Source organism: Gadus morhua, chromosome 16 (assembly GCF_902167405.1).
Source record: "Gadus morhua chromosome 16, gadMor3.0, whole genome shotgun sequence".
Lineage (NCBI taxonomy): Eukaryota > Metazoa > Chordata > Actinopteri > Gadiformes > Gadidae > Gadus > Gadus morhua.
This window is the reverse complement of record NC_044063.1, coordinates 22634030-22652577: the sequence shown is the minus strand read 5'-3', so window position 1 is coordinate 22652577 and position 18548 is coordinate 22634030. Positions and strand designations below refer to the sequence as shown.

General features: G+C 38.8%; 2 protein-coding genes across 4 annotated transcripts in view; both read left to right on the top strand.

Moving 5' to 3' along the window:
* Positions 1–4047, top strand: part of nf1a (neurofibromin 1a) — a 75467-nt gene extending 71420 nt beyond the window's left edge. For all 3 annotated transcript variants that reach the window (XM_030380781.1, XM_030380782.1, XM_030380780.1), the window contains one exon: positions 781–4047. In XM_030380781.1, coding sequence (XP_030236641.1) covers positions 781–923 — 143 coding nt within the window. In that variant the 3' untranslated portion in view covers positions 924–4047. The remainder of the gene's footprint in view (positions 1–780) is intronic.
* A 1231-nt stretch (positions 4048–5278) lies between these two features.
* On the top strand, positions 5279–18508 carry akap1b (A kinase (PRKA) anchor protein 1b). Its single transcript, XM_030380968.1, has 11 exons — positions 5279–5483; positions 8092–9695; positions 11757–11881; positions 12010–12136; positions 12400–12527; positions 14442–14619; positions 14960–15110; positions 15492–15559; positions 16241–16314; positions 16401–16466; positions 16563–18508. The coding sequence occupies exons 2-11, from the start codon at positions 8117–8119 to the stop codon at positions 16623–16625; spliced, it is 2559 nt and encodes an 852-aa protein (XP_030236828.1). The 5' UTR covers positions 5279–5483; positions 8092–8116; the 3' UTR covers positions 16626–18508.
* Positions 18509–18548: the final 40 nt, after the last annotated feature.

Sequence of the window (18548 nt, the reverse complement as noted above, 5' to 3'; positions counted from 1 at the left end):
TTTCTGTAGGCACTTCTACGTCCCACAGAGATATACATGTGTTAGTTAAAATGGAGTGTTAGAGGAGAGAAGTTAATCAAATCGCACATTAAGTATCCGCTATGAGTTTCATTTCCATATGACAATAACTGTTCCTGCAACACTGCATATTACATTTTGGTAATGTTTCTATGGCAAGAAGCCTAGTAAATCCAGCATGCACTACGGCTTTGCAGGCTAAAGGTGTTGCCTTCATCTCATCTTGCAGAGGCACACCATCTTACAGAGGCATAGCCTCGTTCTAAGAGGAAACGGCCAGGTTGAATTGGTCAATGTTAACCCGGCCGATATGGTCTGTTCTGGCAGCAGAAAGCCCAGATATGATGGATGTATCTGGATTCCGACATGCCATCCGTGAGCGATTCCATGGATATCCCTTTTCTCTTTGTGCATAAACTTGCTATCTTCAGCGATGGCTGCATACCAAAATGTTCACTTAGTATTGTCTACAACTCTTAAGACATTGAGTTTTTCCCCGAAAGTGACAATTGAGGCTTTGAGAACGCACCACTGGCTAAATTTAAGTTGGCGTTGCAATCTCTAGTCACCAGCTCTCTAATCCTGCGGTTGTTCTCACAAAGAGACAGTTTAAATTTGATCGCTATGTGGCATATTGTAGATGTGTAAACATCACGATTATTAATAAATAAATAAACATTATTTAAAACTCTCCTCTGTGCATGGATCTTTGTTTGTCCACATGTTGTGCTGATTGTCCACACACCATTGTCCTCCCTCCAGGTGTGGACAAGGAGAATGTGCAGTTGTCTCCGAGCTCGGCCCTTTCAGCTGGAGGACGAATGCGCCATGGCTCAGCCTCCCAGGTGCAGAAGCAGCGCAGTGCTGGCAGCTTCAAGAGGTCGAGCATCAAGAAGATTGTATGAGTGAGCGCGACATAGACAAAACAAGGCCCTCTGAGCTGGGGCCCTCTAAGCCAGACATCATGCTGCACTTCTTATCGTTTTACTGTTTGTTTTTTTGGGGGGGTTGGGAGGGATGGCACCATGTTTTTTATCTGTTTGTTTAGCAAAAAGAACATTAAAAGACAGCAGTTTTACTAGTGGTTTAATCAGTTTGGGGGCTTCATTCAAGATCCAGATGGTCACAAGTGCATGGATATAAATGGTCAACAATTTGGATATTTGAAGGGTGGAATCTGAAAGGAATAAACACTATCAGGGTTCTGGATATAAAGATTGGAACTATATTTGGAACATAGTCTAAATATTTATGTTTCCAATTAGTGTTTCGTGGCTGTTCTGTGCAGTATATACTTTTGCATCAGAAACTCTTTCAAGGCACTATGGAATAATGACATTGACTAGTAGGTGTCACTAAGTGAGAGAGGGATGTGAAATATGATATTGGATCATGACATTGATGTTATGAAGGGCATTTACATTTGTTTGAGAAGGAATTGTTCAAATTCTCACTTTAAACTGTCTAGATTCATTGATCCATTCAGCCTTAAGCAAAATTCAAAGCATCATTATTTTTACTTGCTCATGACCACCTCTACATTTCCAAGTGCAGGCATCTCACCTTTTCTGTACAGAAATGGACCAAATGAGAAATGGGGAGGAATGCGTTTGATGGAATACTAAAACCATCTCCAATCTTGATTTGATTGGATTTTTTGTTAATTAATGTACATATTTTACATAAAAAAAGAATATGTATAACTAGACGGTCGTGGTTCTTTAGATGTTAATGTTTTATCCATGGTGTGCCTTTTGTCAGGACTTTTCAATGTGTATAATTTGTAAAAATGAAAGTTAAACCTCACAGGGGACAAAGAACAGGTACTAATTATTTTGTTGTGCTGTCCATATCACCATGTGTAATAGCTACTAAAGAGCTCTGACATCAATGGTATCTAATGATCGTCAAGTATACAATCATTCATATGCTCTGTTGTGTCTGAAAGTATTTATCCTGTACAGCTAGATAGTACTACAAAACTTTAATCAGTTTGAAACACTTTCCAAAAATGTTAATGTAAAGTTAGTCAATTTATTAACATATAAATTGCATAGCACTCGGGAAAGGTACTAAAGTAAGTGTGTGTGTGTGTGTGTGTGTGTGTGTGTGTGTGTGTGTGTGTGTGTGTGTGTGTGTGTGTGTGTAAAACATTTTTTACTGCATATTCTTTTGTTTACAGAGTGACACAGAACATTGTTAATGGGCAATAATCCACACACTTCTACATTTTAGGCAACCACCATTTCAATATTTTTGCAAATACAGGGAAGATCCATTTCAACATGTTAACTTGCAATTATGGTGCAATTTTTTGCGTTGCCTTAGGTTTACTCTAATGTACAATTACTGGTGACTATTGGAACAGTATTGCTATAAGCAACCTCTGCATCTCAAGGTTGACCAATATATTGTGTTTAATCTGTTAAAGTTTAAGTTTGAGACAATTTAAATCTGGACTTGGATATAAAGCAGGTCTTGTAACACTCCATGAATTCAGTCAATCCAATAAAATGGCAACAAATCCGAAGGAGATGGTGTAATTTAAACATTTAGCATTTTACTTTTGAAGCAAATTTTAGTTATAAATGTGTCACTCCTTTCTGTGCAGCCAATTATTGTTGTCTTGGTAAAGTTGAGAATATATTTCATTTGTCAGATGCATGTCAACCTTTTAATTTATTACCCACTTTTTGAACGATGTACCATGTGTATTTGAGGTGAAAAAAAAAAATCATATTTAAGAGCTGCTTTGGCTGAGTACTGAAAGGGAATGGAGATATCCTTATTAGAAATACTTTTTATTTAAAAATTACTTTAGGTTGGAATAATCATGAAAAGGGAATATAATTGTACAATTATATTAAAAACTAGAAGTCTCATGAAGAATGAATATATTCGCGACTCACAGTAATGTGGCAAATGGACATCTGATGAAGGCAAAAAAAAGCTTATGCCTTTAAACGTTAAATTTGCCTTAAATCCCCCTGACCGTAAATTGTTGATGCATTGTTATAATGTTACGTTTGATTACATTAAGGTAAAAAGACCCAATGTTGTCATTTGGGTAATTTTGGTCTTTGTTGAAGCCCTTTCTTTAAGTCATTAGTCCTGTGTTTTTGCAGTATTTTTGCTGTGCTCATTTACTAACAATCTTAAATGTAGCTATGTCTCTCCTCTATACTTAAATATACAAAATGGTACTGCATTCTAGATTAGTTAGCCGTTTTTCACCCAAATAGGAAATATTTCAGGCCTCGGGTGTAAAACACAAACCCTTGTATCAATATAATTTTAGGTCCATCAATCAAATGAATCGAAATGCTTCATTACAAAATTGAATCGCGATTTATGTTCTATTGCATTGAACGTTACATGATCTAGAAGTGGTTCTTTCCCACATTTCATTGTAGCAGTGAATGACTAGGAAGATTTGCATTTCTTTTTAAATAATTGTATAGATTTCAGACAAAATCAATCCAACAATGTTTTATTCTGCAGCATATTTTAAGTTTGCTAAATCTTCCATGCTTTTATTTGACTTGTAGAATTTCAAGAATTAGGAAGGCGTTAGCGCTTGATCAAGTGGTTGACTTGCACTAATTTTAGTCAGGATTTTGTATAGAAAAACCCCAAATGTGGCATGTTTTATTTGGTGTTATGCAAAATCCAATGTATGTAAAGTATTGGTAAGAATTTTTTGTTTTAAATGCAGTTTGTGTGACAATTGTAAATACTTTGTGTACAATTTGAGATGGTATATTTACTACACTGTACATACATGTGATATTGTATAATTTTTGTTTTTGTAAAGCAGTTAATTTCTGTATAATATACAAATCAAACTATTCCAGTGTTGGTAATAAAATGTTTTGCTCTTGAATATATTTGGAAACTAACAGAATCAGAAAGTCTAGACATTTTCTACGTCAAGGTTTATTCGTCTGTGCTTGTGTGTAATACTATGTCGTTTTGGTAATATAATTTACTAGTAGACTAATTAAAATTTAATGAATAGTCAAAAAATAATTTTCTAAAGTTTGTTTGTTTTAAAATTTGTTTGAGTGGTAATGATCGATCAGTGAATGGGAATATCGCTACATTAGTATTAATTTCACTCTTAATTTTTTCTGTAAGAAGGATGATTCTTGTTATTTGTATACAGCTAAGCAGGTTTGGATTGAGTTTTCTATAGTCCTGCTGCAGTTTGACTTATCACAAATGTTGTTGAGCCAGGTTAATCAAAAAGTACAACAAAGAACCACGCTTGCCAAAGGCTATGGATAGTTTCGGGTGGGAGATTGCATTTAAACTTTCTCATAGGTTAGTTGCATTACTAATTAGACAAAAAATAAATTCAATCAAATAATTTATCGATATATATTGAGTATTCATTTTCCCTATTTTGTAATGGTTATTTGGGAAAGTTTCTTCATAATAATTGACGTCTAGTTGTAGTCAAACTATAGAATACACACACCGGCGGGTAATGAACATATGGTAGGTTGGATTATTCAAATATTAGAGAGAAACTTGCTCAAAATACCAAAATAATTAGAATAAGGAATGGTAAAGCAAGGGAACAATTTCATTATTCCTTTTCCCATACTATTTTTCCCTTAATATGATTCCATTACTAGAGAAGGCCACTTGTTTTAAGATTACATTTGACTAATTTTATATTATGGTTAGTTGTAGTTAATGGTTACACCGTGTGGTTAATTTAAATTGATTGATAGTATATGCCCATAGTAGTATATGCCTATACTATTGATAGTATAAGCATATATATAGGCATCCATCCTCAAGGTTAGTTAAAACCTCTATAACTTCTCTTCTCCCTCAAACAGCACCTGGTGGGAAGATGAATAGGGAAGCAGGGAAGATACGTGAGCTTCTTACAGAATTACATTCTGCATTGCTGAGTAATGTAGAATGGCTTTAACGAAAAATTTAGGAATTTGTTATTTTGTGGAAGTAGCCTTTTGTCAAAGCTTTAGATTTGCAGCAACCTTTTAACAAAGAACTATTGCACTAGCCTGAAAAACACATTCATGGAAAAAGATTTGCATAAGGCGAATGACCCATATTCAAGGTCAAAAGTAATAAACGTTGATCACAGATATATTCTACCCAACCTGTTTAGGTCGAATTTGAAAGAAGTATTTTTGAAATTGCCCACCACGTGTAAATTTATACTTCGTGGTCTTCAAATAATATCTCGCGAGATTCCCTCTGTGCGTGTGTGTGTTTTGCGTTTCTGTAAAGGGCTGAACGGGGGCCATGACGGATTTGGTTATCGCGATGTTTTTATCAGCTGTTGAGTCTGTTTTTAGAGTCCGCTGCATGTACCGACAACACGTGGGGAAGGTTTTAGGAAGGCGATCTGGAGATACATTTAGTCCGGAATAAAAACTTTGACACAGTTCACACCACCGTGGCGGCATTGAAGACGCTCATAATCTGTGAGTAGCTGGGTTAACGGAATAGCAATAGCTTTGACGTAAAACGTACAACTAAAAATACGACTCAAGAACCAAGTGATGTCATGTCGTTCAATCGTTATGTTGTTAAATGTCAAAGGTAAATCATGGAAATTACTGGGTTTACTGGCTCACTTAACATACTGCATGTAGTGTGTGGGTAACCTCCGTCCTCTGGGTCCGAGCAGGCTCGTATCTGTTACAGCCAAACGTTGCTCGCCTTTCTACAAGCTGCCATCTCATTTTTTAGGAGTCCAAAGCAAATTAAACGGTGATATACTTCTCTGTGCGGTATGTGGCAGTAATTAATCGTCTCTGCTGACCTGTATTGTAGCAAAAAACATATGAGTAGCACTACACCACCTTTACCAAAGCTAAACACCTAGCCTAGCGTTAGGTTCTAAGGCCCGATCTGCCTGCAGAGTGGAGCTTAAATTGGATTTTTTTTACTCTGCAAAGGCGTGTGACCATATTCGATTCTGTTAAACCTAAAGTTATTTTTTAATGGCTTCTTCTGTAATGGATCCGTGAAATGAAACATGAAGCTAGTTAGCCATACACAAGAGTCTTAAGTGATTTAGGCTGTCCCGAGGCCATGCTATTTCACACAAGACTATGATTTGTCGCCTACGGTCGTGATCAAACGACTCTCCGTCACTTCAATGTTTCAAATGCTGTCTTAAATGTGGTCCGCTATGCATATGTTTGCATCTAAGCTTTTCTCAGTATGGCTGCCCAACTGTAAAGTCTAAAGTGTGCGCTGCGGCCTAGCATGCAGCGTCTCCGACCAGTGTAGGTCAAAGTCAGGGTTTCGTAAAGCTGTCATGTAGCCTCTGGTTAAAACCAATTGCACTGACTATTGCCACTGTACGTCGCATTGTATGTTTTATCTGTGGCAATGTGACCAAAGCATCTTAGCTGTTGCTTACTAAAAGCTACCCATAGGATAAAGTTGATGTCCTTCATTTATTATAACACGCCGGTAAAGTGAGTATGATTCTGACTAACGTTGTACCACACAGCATGGTGGCACTTAGACCTTGCTTATGTTGTGGACTCGCATTAGAATTTGGGATACAACGAGAATGTATTTAAAATGCTTGAATCGCGAGTGAGTGGTTTTTGACTTGTGAAGTTAATGCTACGCCCTTGTTATCAATCTGTCTCCAAGGTCGCGGACAGGAACAGCCACACTTTATTGACCCAAAATGCGAGAAGCGCACGCTGGCAAAGAGGTGGTGGCATTTTAACCTTGCCGAACTTGTCTTAAGGCTATAACATTAAGGAAAGCTATATGTGTTGCATTTCAAATGTTAAACTAACGTGGGACTGTATTCAATTGCAACGAATGAGCTACTTCAAAAGTTGGTAGTTATGCTGAAAATACGCCCTTTATCATCAAGCATCCGAAACATTACAGAAGAATACTGCTTGGCGTCTGCCTGCATTCAAATCACCATTGTTACAACTCCGAATCCATATTTTTTTTATCATTGGACATTATAGGAAAAAGTTGCAATGGGGATCAGGATAGCCACCAGAGGAATAAATGAAAGGTGTATATATCTATAAATAATTGGGTACCACTACTTCAACACAGCTCATTTTCTGTAATCAAACCCTGCTAGAAGCAAATGGATTCATTCAAGGTTTAAATTAACTCTCTTGTAGTACAGTTCTTAGTAACCAATATATTGATGATTTAATACAATAGCATCTGTAATACATGCTACAATGCCATTTTATCAACTTTGATTTCAAACATATCTTAAGTTGTACAGTCAAGTTATCAAATGTTATCCCAGCAAGGGGATATATGAACAAGGATTAATACAGTATATTAAACAAATTAATCCCCTTTTTGCACAATTAAGATAAAAAAACTCAAACCCTGCAATTAATTCAAACTTTGCCAAGTTGAATTTTGTGGAATGCTGCTCACCTTCTTTGGTATGGTGTGGGGCTGGTTCATTATTGAGGTATGGATACAGGGTGAAGGGGGTAAAGATGTATCTGGGCCAGGCCACATCAACGGACAAGCAGTGACATTCAAACGTGTGCAAAGTCACATGTTATCATGCAGTACAATTCTGAAAATGCTAATTAAATTAAATCAAAAATAAAAATGCATGTTCTTTATTTGCTTTTATATTATGTCTTAATAAGGAGCCTATATCGTCCAATAGGTGGCAGTAATGAATAGGCATGAATGACATGCTAACTAGCTAGTGTCTCCATATAATGACGGTTGGTATATAAATAAGGCAGGTTTTTTTGTCAATGCAGAGAAAATTGATGGGGACCATATCTTTTAAAAGGGCAAAGTTTACTTTTTGCGTCCTCTATAGGATGCAGCCAAATGACAATTAATTAATCGCTAATTCATTAACATTTACATTTGATAATGGCCATTATAAAGGAAATTAAATGGAGGGCACTGCGTCCTACCTCCATTATCTGTGAGACTATATGGCCTATCCAATGGAGAATAATGTCATTAAAGGTTGGAGGTCTTTGGCTAAGTGAGATTTGTTTGACTTGTTGTTCAACTATTGTTACTTTGCTAATTGGTACATTCCTCCTCTTTCAGGTGTAGCTGTTAGAGTTCCAAGGAGATGCCTCTGAGGTTCCGCTCGGTAGTTCCCTACACACTGCCTGGAGTGCTGGTGTTGATAGGCAGTTGGTGGTACATCTCAAGAAAGAAAGAGCGAATCACCAGCCACGAAAGCCTTGAAAACATCCCAGTTTCTGTGGACTCCTTAAATTGTCCAACAGAAGGCAGAAATGGTTTCGTTGAAGAAGGTATGGTGTCCCCAACAGATGATGCAGCTCTCGTCTACCAGCATACCAGTAAAGATGGACCTCTTAGCATTGGCAATCAAAAATCACAAGAGGGAAATGCACAGATCTTCATGCCAGACGACAATGCTACACAGGAACAGGAAGCTGCTGTGGCAGCTCTGTACCCTGGTAGTGTTGAATTAGATCCACTGCTCCATTCTAGTAACAATGAAAGCTATGACTCCCATGAGTCAGAGAATGGCTGCAAGGACCCAGAGAAATGTCCACTTTCGGTCTTAAAACTGGAACCAGAGGAGGTTAATAAACCAGTCCCAGATTTAATGGAAGCATCCATCTCACCCTTCCAGTCTGTGCCATTTGACCAAGTTGAGGTAGCCTACTCCACACTTGTACAACTTGTTAATGCCAAGAGGCCTGAACCTGAGGGGGAAGTTGCATTGGAAGAAGTATCCGTGCCCTGTGTGGCACAGCCCTTAAAGGACTGCCAAATTGGCAATGAAAAGGAGATGGTTACAGAAGTCCTCCAGAATGTTACTACATTGGATATAGATTCCAAAAAGATGAGCACACCACTGCACATTCATCAACACTTAACTAGCGCACCTGTTAATTCAGCTCCTCCAATGTATGCACATATTGAAGTGTCTACTTCTCCATGCCACCCGGATGCTATTGAGCTTTCAGGGCAGCAGCTTTGCAGCTCTGCCAATAAAGAGGAGTTGGAGCTTCTGGCGGCTGGTCTCATTAATGAAGTGATCTCTGCAGCCACCCAGGAGGTCTTCGGTGTTCACAGTTTTCAAGATTCAGAGAATGGGCAACCTGAATCCAGTAGTATGCTGTTGGCTGACATTAGGCCCATCACCGAAAAGCCCATAATGGTAACAAGCCCCACCGTAATTGAATGTGAGTTTAGGGATTCTGCATTCAAGGAGGAGGAAAAAGACAGGATTATTAATGGATTCACTGCCACCGTCGTGTTGGAGCCTTCTACGATTAGTGAAATGGTCGTAGAGAATGCATGGAGTGGCCTCAGGCCAATGATGCCACATTTGATCCAGCTACCAAATCCAGTCTCAAAGGATGCAGTTGACGGCGTTGGAATGACAGAGGGATCTGCTGGCAGCACATGCCTCACAGAGGATGGAACCAGCAAGAACAACCTCTGCACCAGCCTGCCTTGCAACAAAGTGGATCTGTTCTGTGATATTGACCTGTCGAGACGAACGATCACACTACCAAACCAATTGTCTGAAAAATCCCAAGAAGCAAATGTGCTTGACTTCACAGGAGAGGCTACTCTAGAAGAATTGTGTGAGATAAAAAATCTCAATGGAATTGGTTTAAGGAATGGAACTAACAGGACCGTAGAAACGGAGACTGATCAATCTGGAGGTGAGTTGTGATGAATCTAAATTTGAAAAAGTATTTTAACTCCTGTTTGAGTCAAACTTGTATTAATAATTTTCACTACTTCTAGTTTCTATTTTTTATCTCTCATATCATACTTATCAATGAATTTAATCAGAAGAGTGTTGAATTCGCTGTAAACGGGGTGGTCACTTTCTTCCGTTCTGTTGCGTTGGTGTTGTGGTTCATGCATTTTTGTTTCTAATGTGCTTGTTTTTTGAAATGGCAAAGTATTTCGGATAGTGGTTTGTTTGACACGTCTTGGCCAGCGCATATATTAGGGTTTTATAGCATATCAGTTTTTTTGTATATTTTGCATGTTTTGGGCCAATTTTATTGTGATGGATATTGTATGTATCATGTAAGGGTGATCTGCGAAAGCATGTACATTTTTAAGAGCAAGCCTTTCATAATGACTGTTTTAAGGCATAAGATTCATGTCATCCATCCAAAAAGCCTTTAAAGCAACTTCTCGCCTCAAAAAGCTTTACATAATTTTAATGGGAGCTAAAGTTATCTACTCCAGTTCTAATTTTTTTTTTCTTGAATAGAGCAAGTGCTGTCACTACCTAAACCCCATTTTCAGTTTAATGATCATTTGAACTATCTACATTCCAAGCTGTCTCTTACTTGAAGCATACCTGGGTCGTGTTTCAAATGAGAGCCCTCACACCGCACTATAACCACACAGCCACGCAATAGCTTCCAGCACTGCTCAAAATATATGTTTGGTGTGCGTTGCAGCACCAAACATTGAAGCTCTGCTGTGCCGCTTTACATTGAAGCTCTGCTGTAACCATTTCATAGTGACCAAGAGTGGATCCGAAAGTCAGACTTCATCCACACAGCTGATTTTGCACAAGTGTTGGCCCAACAAAACATGTGCTTTAACCAATGAGACTGTTTCAGAAAAAAAGTTTTCTTGGCTACAACCCTATTTAAGAATGTTAAATGGTTGTGTCACGTTAAAATTGTACCGGGGGCGAAAATTGTACCGGCCTACGTCATCAGTTGTTGGCAACTTGACAACTGATTTGATTTGGTTGTTCGTTGCCGGGCAGGGGACAAAAAACATTCCGCTCATGTTTCCAAAGACGAAATAACATAATACAGATAACGGATCGCTAGATAACACTTGTTTTTACTTTATATTTGTATTGTATTGAATTGTTTAATCAAATTTAGCTAGTAAACTGAGTGTTTAAAGCAGGTTTCAAAAACCATTCGCGCTTATGTTGCCGAACACCAAATAACATAATACAGATAACGGATCGCTAGATAACACTTGTTTTTACTTTATATTTGTATTTTATTTAATTGTTTAATCGAATTTAGCTAGTAAACTGAGTGTTTAAAGCAGGTTTCAAAAACCTGTCTTGTCACACTCAATGGAGTGCAATGAACGAGCATGAAAGTTTGCGAATGTTCAAGAACCTTCCTACGTCATTCGACGCGATCGCCCGTTGCCAGGCAACAGACGATCGCGTCGTCGGTTGCCAGGCAGGTTTGGAATTTGTCAACAACTGATGACGTAGGCCGGTACAATTTTCGCCCCCGGTACAATTTTAACGTGACAGTGGCACAGCTCCACTTTTAAATTGTTTGGGGATAACTCTCGAATCAATTGTATAACTTTTTATTTATTTTTTATAGTCTCTTTTATCACCCCCCCCCCCCCCCCCCCCCCCTTTACGAAAAATGTACCCAACTTAAAACCGTAACCCAAAAACCATGATATTTACCGAGCCGTGAATTTTGTGAACACCCCCTAATAGATATAGCAATATAGGCAAAACTTTATATAAAGTATTATTATACTTTATTTAAAGTATAACAATACTATTGATATAGCTCTGTATCATTTCTATCCATTTTGTTGCATGGAAATGCCGTCGATGTATGAGGAAATATGCTCTAGCTAGCATGTTGTCTCACCAGCTTGAATCCCCAAAGTGTTTGGGAGTGTGACACTGCACGTCAAATGCAGTAAATATCGATGTTTGTAGCATGGACAGGCAAGTTACTGATGATTGTGTGCCTTTCCAGGTTCAGATGTGAACAGTATGGACTCTGTGGATAGTGGCTGCACCATGGGGGCAATGGACAGCCAAAGCAACAATGCTGCTGTCTCCAGCTCTGAGCACATAATTTGGGAAATTGAGGTGCCAAAGGTGAGCCTAGACACATGTCACTTACTGATTTATTTGAGGGGTAGGATTGTGTAAAATTAAATCTTCATCAATTCCATCCTCAAGGTTAGTTAAAACCTCTCTCTATAACTTATCTTCTCCCTCAACAGCACCTGGTGGGAAGATTAATAGGGAAGCAGGGAAGATACGTGAGCTTCTTAAAGCAAAACTCTGCTGCAAAGATCTATATTTCAACCTTGCCATATACACAAGAGTTCCAGATCTGTCACATAGAAGGTTAGTAAGGAGGGAGCGTGCTTCAAATTATTCCCTTCAAATGATAATGTCTTGTAAATGAAAATATGGCATAGTAATTTGTGCCAAATTCAGTGTTTCGTTCCCTTAAAGGTCCAGTGTGTAAATTGAAGGTGTTGAGGTTGCAGTGATGAGGTTCTTTAAAAAATGTATGAATTGTATTTAGTTATTGTGTTTAAAACTATAGGTTATAGTGTTCTCTCTCAATTCATACAAATTCATTTTTGGTTTGGCTTCCCTTCCAGGAACACAGCAACAAGTTGATAAAGCCCTATCATTAATTGGCAAGAAGTTTAAAGACTTGGACTTGGCTAACCTGTATGCGCCGCCACCATCACCACTAAGTCTTCCATCATTACCAATGACATCCTGGGTAAGACTGGGCTTCCTATATTTCTTAAGTTAATATGTGGAATGTTTGTTTTCATAATCAACTTTGTAAGGGACAATCCACCATTAGGTAGGCTGTCGTTGCAAGATAATGCATGGAGCGGAGCTAAGAATCCGGCAAATCCAAAATTATATCTCTATAGCCTGCCGTCTTATCGTTACTGTTAAATATTTCCCCTTCCCAATATCAACAGCCCTCCCGAGTGACTTCATCCTTTTGCCAGGGTTGCATTAGAACTGTTTATTGTCAAATCCGTCTTGAGCAGCCTAGACCCGTCTTGAACAGTGACAACAGTTAGCGACTAGGGATGGGCGTGAGGAATCGATTACTCGAGTACTCCTCGTTATAAATGAACTTGGTTGGTGGACAGGCAAACTCGAGTTTGCATATACACACACAAAGTTTTCTGAAGCAAATGTATCAATTTTCTGTCGGCGCCACTAACGCATGCAGTGGGCACAAAGCAAATGAAATGTATCCATTTCTGTGTGGCGCGTTCCGTGCCGTGTGCAGGCACGCCAGAATTCAAAATGTTAAGAGATGGCGGTTAAAGCAAAGCGCAGCGAAGAATTGAAATACTTTAAAGAAATAGGAGATCATAAGGTGAAATGTACAATATGCCAAGCGAAATCGAGCTACCAGAAAGTACTATGCGGCAACATATGCTCCTGTAACACAACGGTGAGTTCGGGAAAGCCGACCCGCAGCAACCAAGTGTATCGGCTATTTTCACCGCCGCAAGACGCAGCTGTAATCCCGGGCGTGTAGAGAGGATCACAACGCTGAGTATTTCCATAGTCCATTTGCTGCCGTTTTATTTGCAGCTTTAAATTATTTGCAATGGTTAGGCTACTTGTTTCGTTTTAGCTTTTTTAAACTGTTACAGGCCTTGGTTCGACGGGATTTAAATTGTGAGACGCCTATTTATTTTTGTAAGGAAAATGTGTTTTGAACGTTTGCAAAAATAAATAATGAATACTCTGATAACTCTGACTGTTTTGATGGAGAATAAGCATTACATGTTTGGTTGGTAATATTGCCGTTCATCATCAGGCCTATTCCTGCTGCAGATGCGTTGCATTCTAAAAATAGATTCGATTAAACGTGTACTCGATTGATCCTCGAGGAATTCCTTCGATCACTCGAGTTTGGAATTTACTACTCGTGCCCATCGCTATAGCGACACAATGATATAACATTTAGCAGCTATTGATTATTTGGTAAAGTCTGTAGGCCCTCATTTTCAGCTTCTAGATCACGCTGATGGAGCACCATCGTGTGGGTCCTTGATCGGATGTAGACATTCAAATAATAAAAAAATTCTAGTTGTAAACTTGCTGCTAATATACTGTATTTATGGTTATAATTGAACAGTTTTTCCAAATTTTCCAGCATTGTACCTATTTTAGTCTCAACACTGCGCTTCCTTGGATCCATAGCAGGTGACGGAGAGCGAGCTTTAGCCAGCATGTTCTGGTGGTCCAACAACTATTAGTGATCCCATCGCAATACAAGACAGTATTGCGGCTAGGGGTGGTAACGCACTACTAAACCCATCATGCCATTTGGCAAAACTGCTAACCAACTACACTCAACAATGCTTTCTTAAAAACCACTTGTCCAGACCACTTCTCAGTGGACACACGCATACACCCACAATTTGTGATGTCAAACGGATAAATGTTTGTAGAAAAAATGTAAGGAGACGCCTACAGACTCATAATTATGTATCTTATTTAAAGCTACGTGGCCCACTCTTGCCTTACAATAAGGGCACAAATTCAAGACATTAGGTGGAACAGGCTAACTTTGTTATATTGTAAAACAATTAGTGAATTCGAGATGACCTACAGTTGATGTAACTTTTCATCTGCTTTTTTGTCTTTTTCTAAATAGCTTCTGCTGCCAAGCGGCGTGACTGTGGAAGTGATTGTTGTGAATATTGTATCGGCAGGACATGTCTTTGTCCAGCAACATACCCACCCCACCTATCACGCTCTACGCAGCCTGGACCAGCAGATGTTCCTGTGCTACTCCCAGCCAGGCACTCCGACTCTGCCTTCTCCCGCTGAGGGTACGAACACATACATATTGGTATTCATTGGACTTCCTGATATTGATAGTATTGCATTCACAATGTGTTTTTTTCCCCAACCGGATATATTTGTATATACTTTGTAATTTACTACGGATTGCAATTGCATTGTCCATAAGTGGTCGTCTTGTCAGGGTTAAAATCTTTGGCAGCTAGTCCGCCTGAGCAAAATCCCTACCACCGAAGAGTTGATTGAGAAGGCCTCAAATACAACTAGTACGGTTATTTTTATGGAACAAAAGTAGGATCAGATTTGAGGCATATGACGAATACTCAATTTAAAGGCCAAAAATGCTGATATGTTCTTGTCCTGTTTTAGTTGGAGTAATCTGTGCAGCACCATCGGTAGAGGGGGCCTGGTGGAGGGCTCAGGTCATCACCTTCTACAAAGAGACAGATGAAGTGGAGATCAGATACGTGGACTATGGTGGATATGACAGAGTCAAGATCGACACACTCCGACAAATAAGGTACGTTTATGCAGGAGCATTGGTCAAAGGCTGGTTGAAAGGTTACATCCGTTTAAAGGACGGCACACATTTGCTCCTCATGAAATGGCCGGTAGCAGGTTGACTCCATTTCTGCTTTGTTAGTCCTTTGTGCCGTTTCCCAACTCAAAAGCACACTGTTTCTGACCTCAAATACGACATGATGTGGTATTGATCTTTACAGAGCTTCTGGCATTTATACTGCAATGTCTGAGTCGCAATGTGGAACTGCAAATCCAGCATTGGTTTTAAATCCAAACTGAAGGGGCCACAAAATGTTTATCTGATACACAATTAACAATTGTAGATTAAAAAATAATTCAAAAAGATAAATAACATTGTTGCATTTTTTTTAATTTTCAGGTCAGATTTTGTAACATTACCGTTCCAAGGTGCTGAAGTATTGCTCGACAACATCGCTCCTCAGCCAGGTATGTCAACATTATGGTTATCTCATTAAACAAATATCTGTAAAACCGCCAGGATGGGGTTGTAGCATCTTTCTGACACGGCCAGAACTGGACAAGGGTTAAGCCCCTGTGGATCAGCCACGTCCTCGCGCTCTAGCCTCAGCGTAAGTCAATGAGGCCAACTGGAAATATACAACGCCCGTATGACATTTAACTGTTAAACTGTGATTCTGAAATAGAGTATAAATGCTAACGAAATTCTTAAAGATACAAGTGTGTTGATTTGTTAAACGTTTGAACGAAAGTTAACGGTAAAAAATTGACCAAGTTACAAAGTCTGAAGGGTCAGCGACTGGGCGGACCTCCCGTTGACTTCCGTTGTAAAAAATATTTTAAAAGAATATCTTAAAAAGTTACAAATATTTTGAATTGAAGCGCACGATTCCGATCTAATCAAAACATTTTAAAATTGGAATGGAGTCTCTGGGTAAAAAATTGTGGAAGGAGATGGGTCCCAAAGTTTGTAGAAAATAAGAAAGAATAAAACCTAAGGAGAACAATAGTTGAGCGCTGCATGCGACACTCGGCTAATATTAAAGAAAACTACTTTCAAACAGTGTAGACTAACTAGCCTATTAAAAGCTGGTTATAACTTGTTCCACTCTGACTGTGATTTCTACTGTACTCATGACGCTTTAACAGGAGAGGATAGATTTTCGACAGAGGCCAACTCTACGCTTGAGGAGTTGACTAGAGGGGTGGCCCTCCTTGCACAGGTGAACATTGATGCTTCAACTAAAAGTTTCTGCATTCTTACGCCGATGTCCAAAAACATACTGACTGTATTTTTGCTTTGTCAAAGGTTTCAAACTATGACAACAACACAGGCCTGCCACTTATCCAGCTGTGGAACATGGTTGGAGATGAGGTATGCGGCCCAATGAAACTGCTACTCTAGGTCTATCTACCTAAAATGTATTGACACTGAAAAATAACAAAAATAAAATCTCCCCCTCCTATCTAGCTCGTTTCGATTAACCGCACACTGGCAGAGAGAGGATGCAGCACTTGGGTTGACAGCTTTTGATCCTGGCTACACTCCAAGGCACCAAATTGATGATACAGAAAACTTTTGGACATGCAAAATACTGTTTTGTGTTTATTTTAATTTTTTTGGGAGTGATGTATATGCTACCTGAAACCAAGCACTGATTCCGAGTAAAACACTTATTTTTTTCCCCACTCATCCTTCACAACTTTAAACTTCAAGAGTAAAATGGTGCTTGTAAAATAAAAAAAAATCGATATTGTAACAAAAATAAAAGGTAATGTGACTGCTTTCTCTCCGTCCTATTTAAGTCTCCCCCAAGGCCTCAGTAATGAATGAGCATCAAATGATCATGATCTATGGTTTCTAGCAAACATGCCTTTTCCTCACTGTATCTTGCTTTGCAGGTTAATGTCATTTTATTGCAACATAACTCATCAAAAAAAGATTGGGGGTGGCACGTCGGTCTTTGAATGTTAACGGCACACTTTGTCAAGCGTTTATTAACTTTACAGTTCAGTTGTTTGTTAATGTTAAACTTGTTCAGAGTTTTTCCATTCAATTGTCTTCCTTCTCTTTCTAATGATTGCAATCTAGGAGTGGCACAAATGGTGACATCACAGATGTCAGATAAAATGTGTTAATTTCATCCACTGCAGGAGCCATACTATAGAGATTTGTGGACCTAGGAAGAATGAGCCTCATCTGGTTAGCTCTCATAAAAATGCCAGGCTTTCAAGAGCCTTTCTATTCCCATTTATCTAAATTTGCTTGAACAGTTCATTTGAGATTATTTTTAACCGCAGACAAAAGAGGTGTTGATATGCCTAGTTTACTGAAGCCTGATACATTTACACAGTCCATGCCATATCTTCAGTTTGCATGTGAAATCGAGAAGAGCTGGCAATCCTTTTGACATAATAATTTACAATATACATTTCAAGTTATGTGTACATTCAAAGAACTAGAAAGGGATGGCTCATGTCAGCGTAGCGACACAAATTTTGCAAGTTTGCGGCCAACACAACTCCATGTCAAAGCCAATCCACATTGTTATTCAAGCAAAGGGGAGATGGCTTTGTCTACGTTACTACATACCATGATATACAGTATATATCACACTGGGTCTCACTTTGGATAACCGCAACAAGCCCATAGCCTTGGGCTGTTAGCGTATTATCCATTAGTGCGCCAGCAGCAATTTATTTTATTTTGGTTGTAAGCCCAGTCTCACAAATTAGTCTAGGTAGTTTAAGATACACTGTTTATTGCAGTTTATGGTAGATGAGCTTAATGGGAATGCTAGTTATTTTCTAAAATAAAAGGCATTCGTTTTTTGGATAACATAAAATGAGTCTCAAACATGTCGATCTCTAACTAGGGAAACTGGTCATTCATACTGTGCCCCAAATGTCGATGCTTGGCAGATGTAATGTAAATGTGTTAATCAATTGGGACAAAGGTTTTTAATTTCAGTGATATGGGGCTCTCAATTTATTCAAAAAATGTCTAGACCTGTGTTGCTTTCCCCCTGACACACACACACTCTGATGCGCTATTACCCAAAGCCTACTGCCAATGCAGTTCTATCCACTGAATTTTTTTTCATGCGAAATCAACCTAGAACTGTTGACATTGTTAGTTTTGGTGTAAATAATGAAATTTAACTATACTTTTGTATAAAAGCTGTATTCTAAAGGGAACATTTTTCTGTTTTGCCCCTGCCTTGAAGCTACATGTTTTTCATTGGCAGCACTGGTTTTAAGTGTGTACTTGGTTAGACAATGTAATCATTTGATTATTTAACTGTTTCCAGCTATGTTGACCAGAAGCATTTATCATACATGTACAGGTCATTTCTGCTAGGCTCATTTGATTCCTGGTTGTACAGATGAATTTAAAAATAAAAAGTATCAAGATAATGGTGTCATTCTTGAAAATATGACGTTTCAGCCCTACAAA

Coding starts and splice junctions, on each gene's coding strand:
- akap1b (XM_030380968.1), top strand. CDS start 8,117: ATGCCTCTGAGGTTCCGCTCGGTAGTTCCCTACACACTGCCTGGAGTG. Junction 11,882..12,009: donor GGGAAATTGAGGTGCCAAAG/GTGAGCCTAGAC, acceptor CTCCCTCAACAG/CACCTGGTGGGAAGATTAAT. Junction 12,137..12,399: donor CCAGATCTGTCACATAGAAG/GTTAGTAAGGAG, acceptor CTTCCCTTCCAG/GAACACAGCAACAAGTTGAT.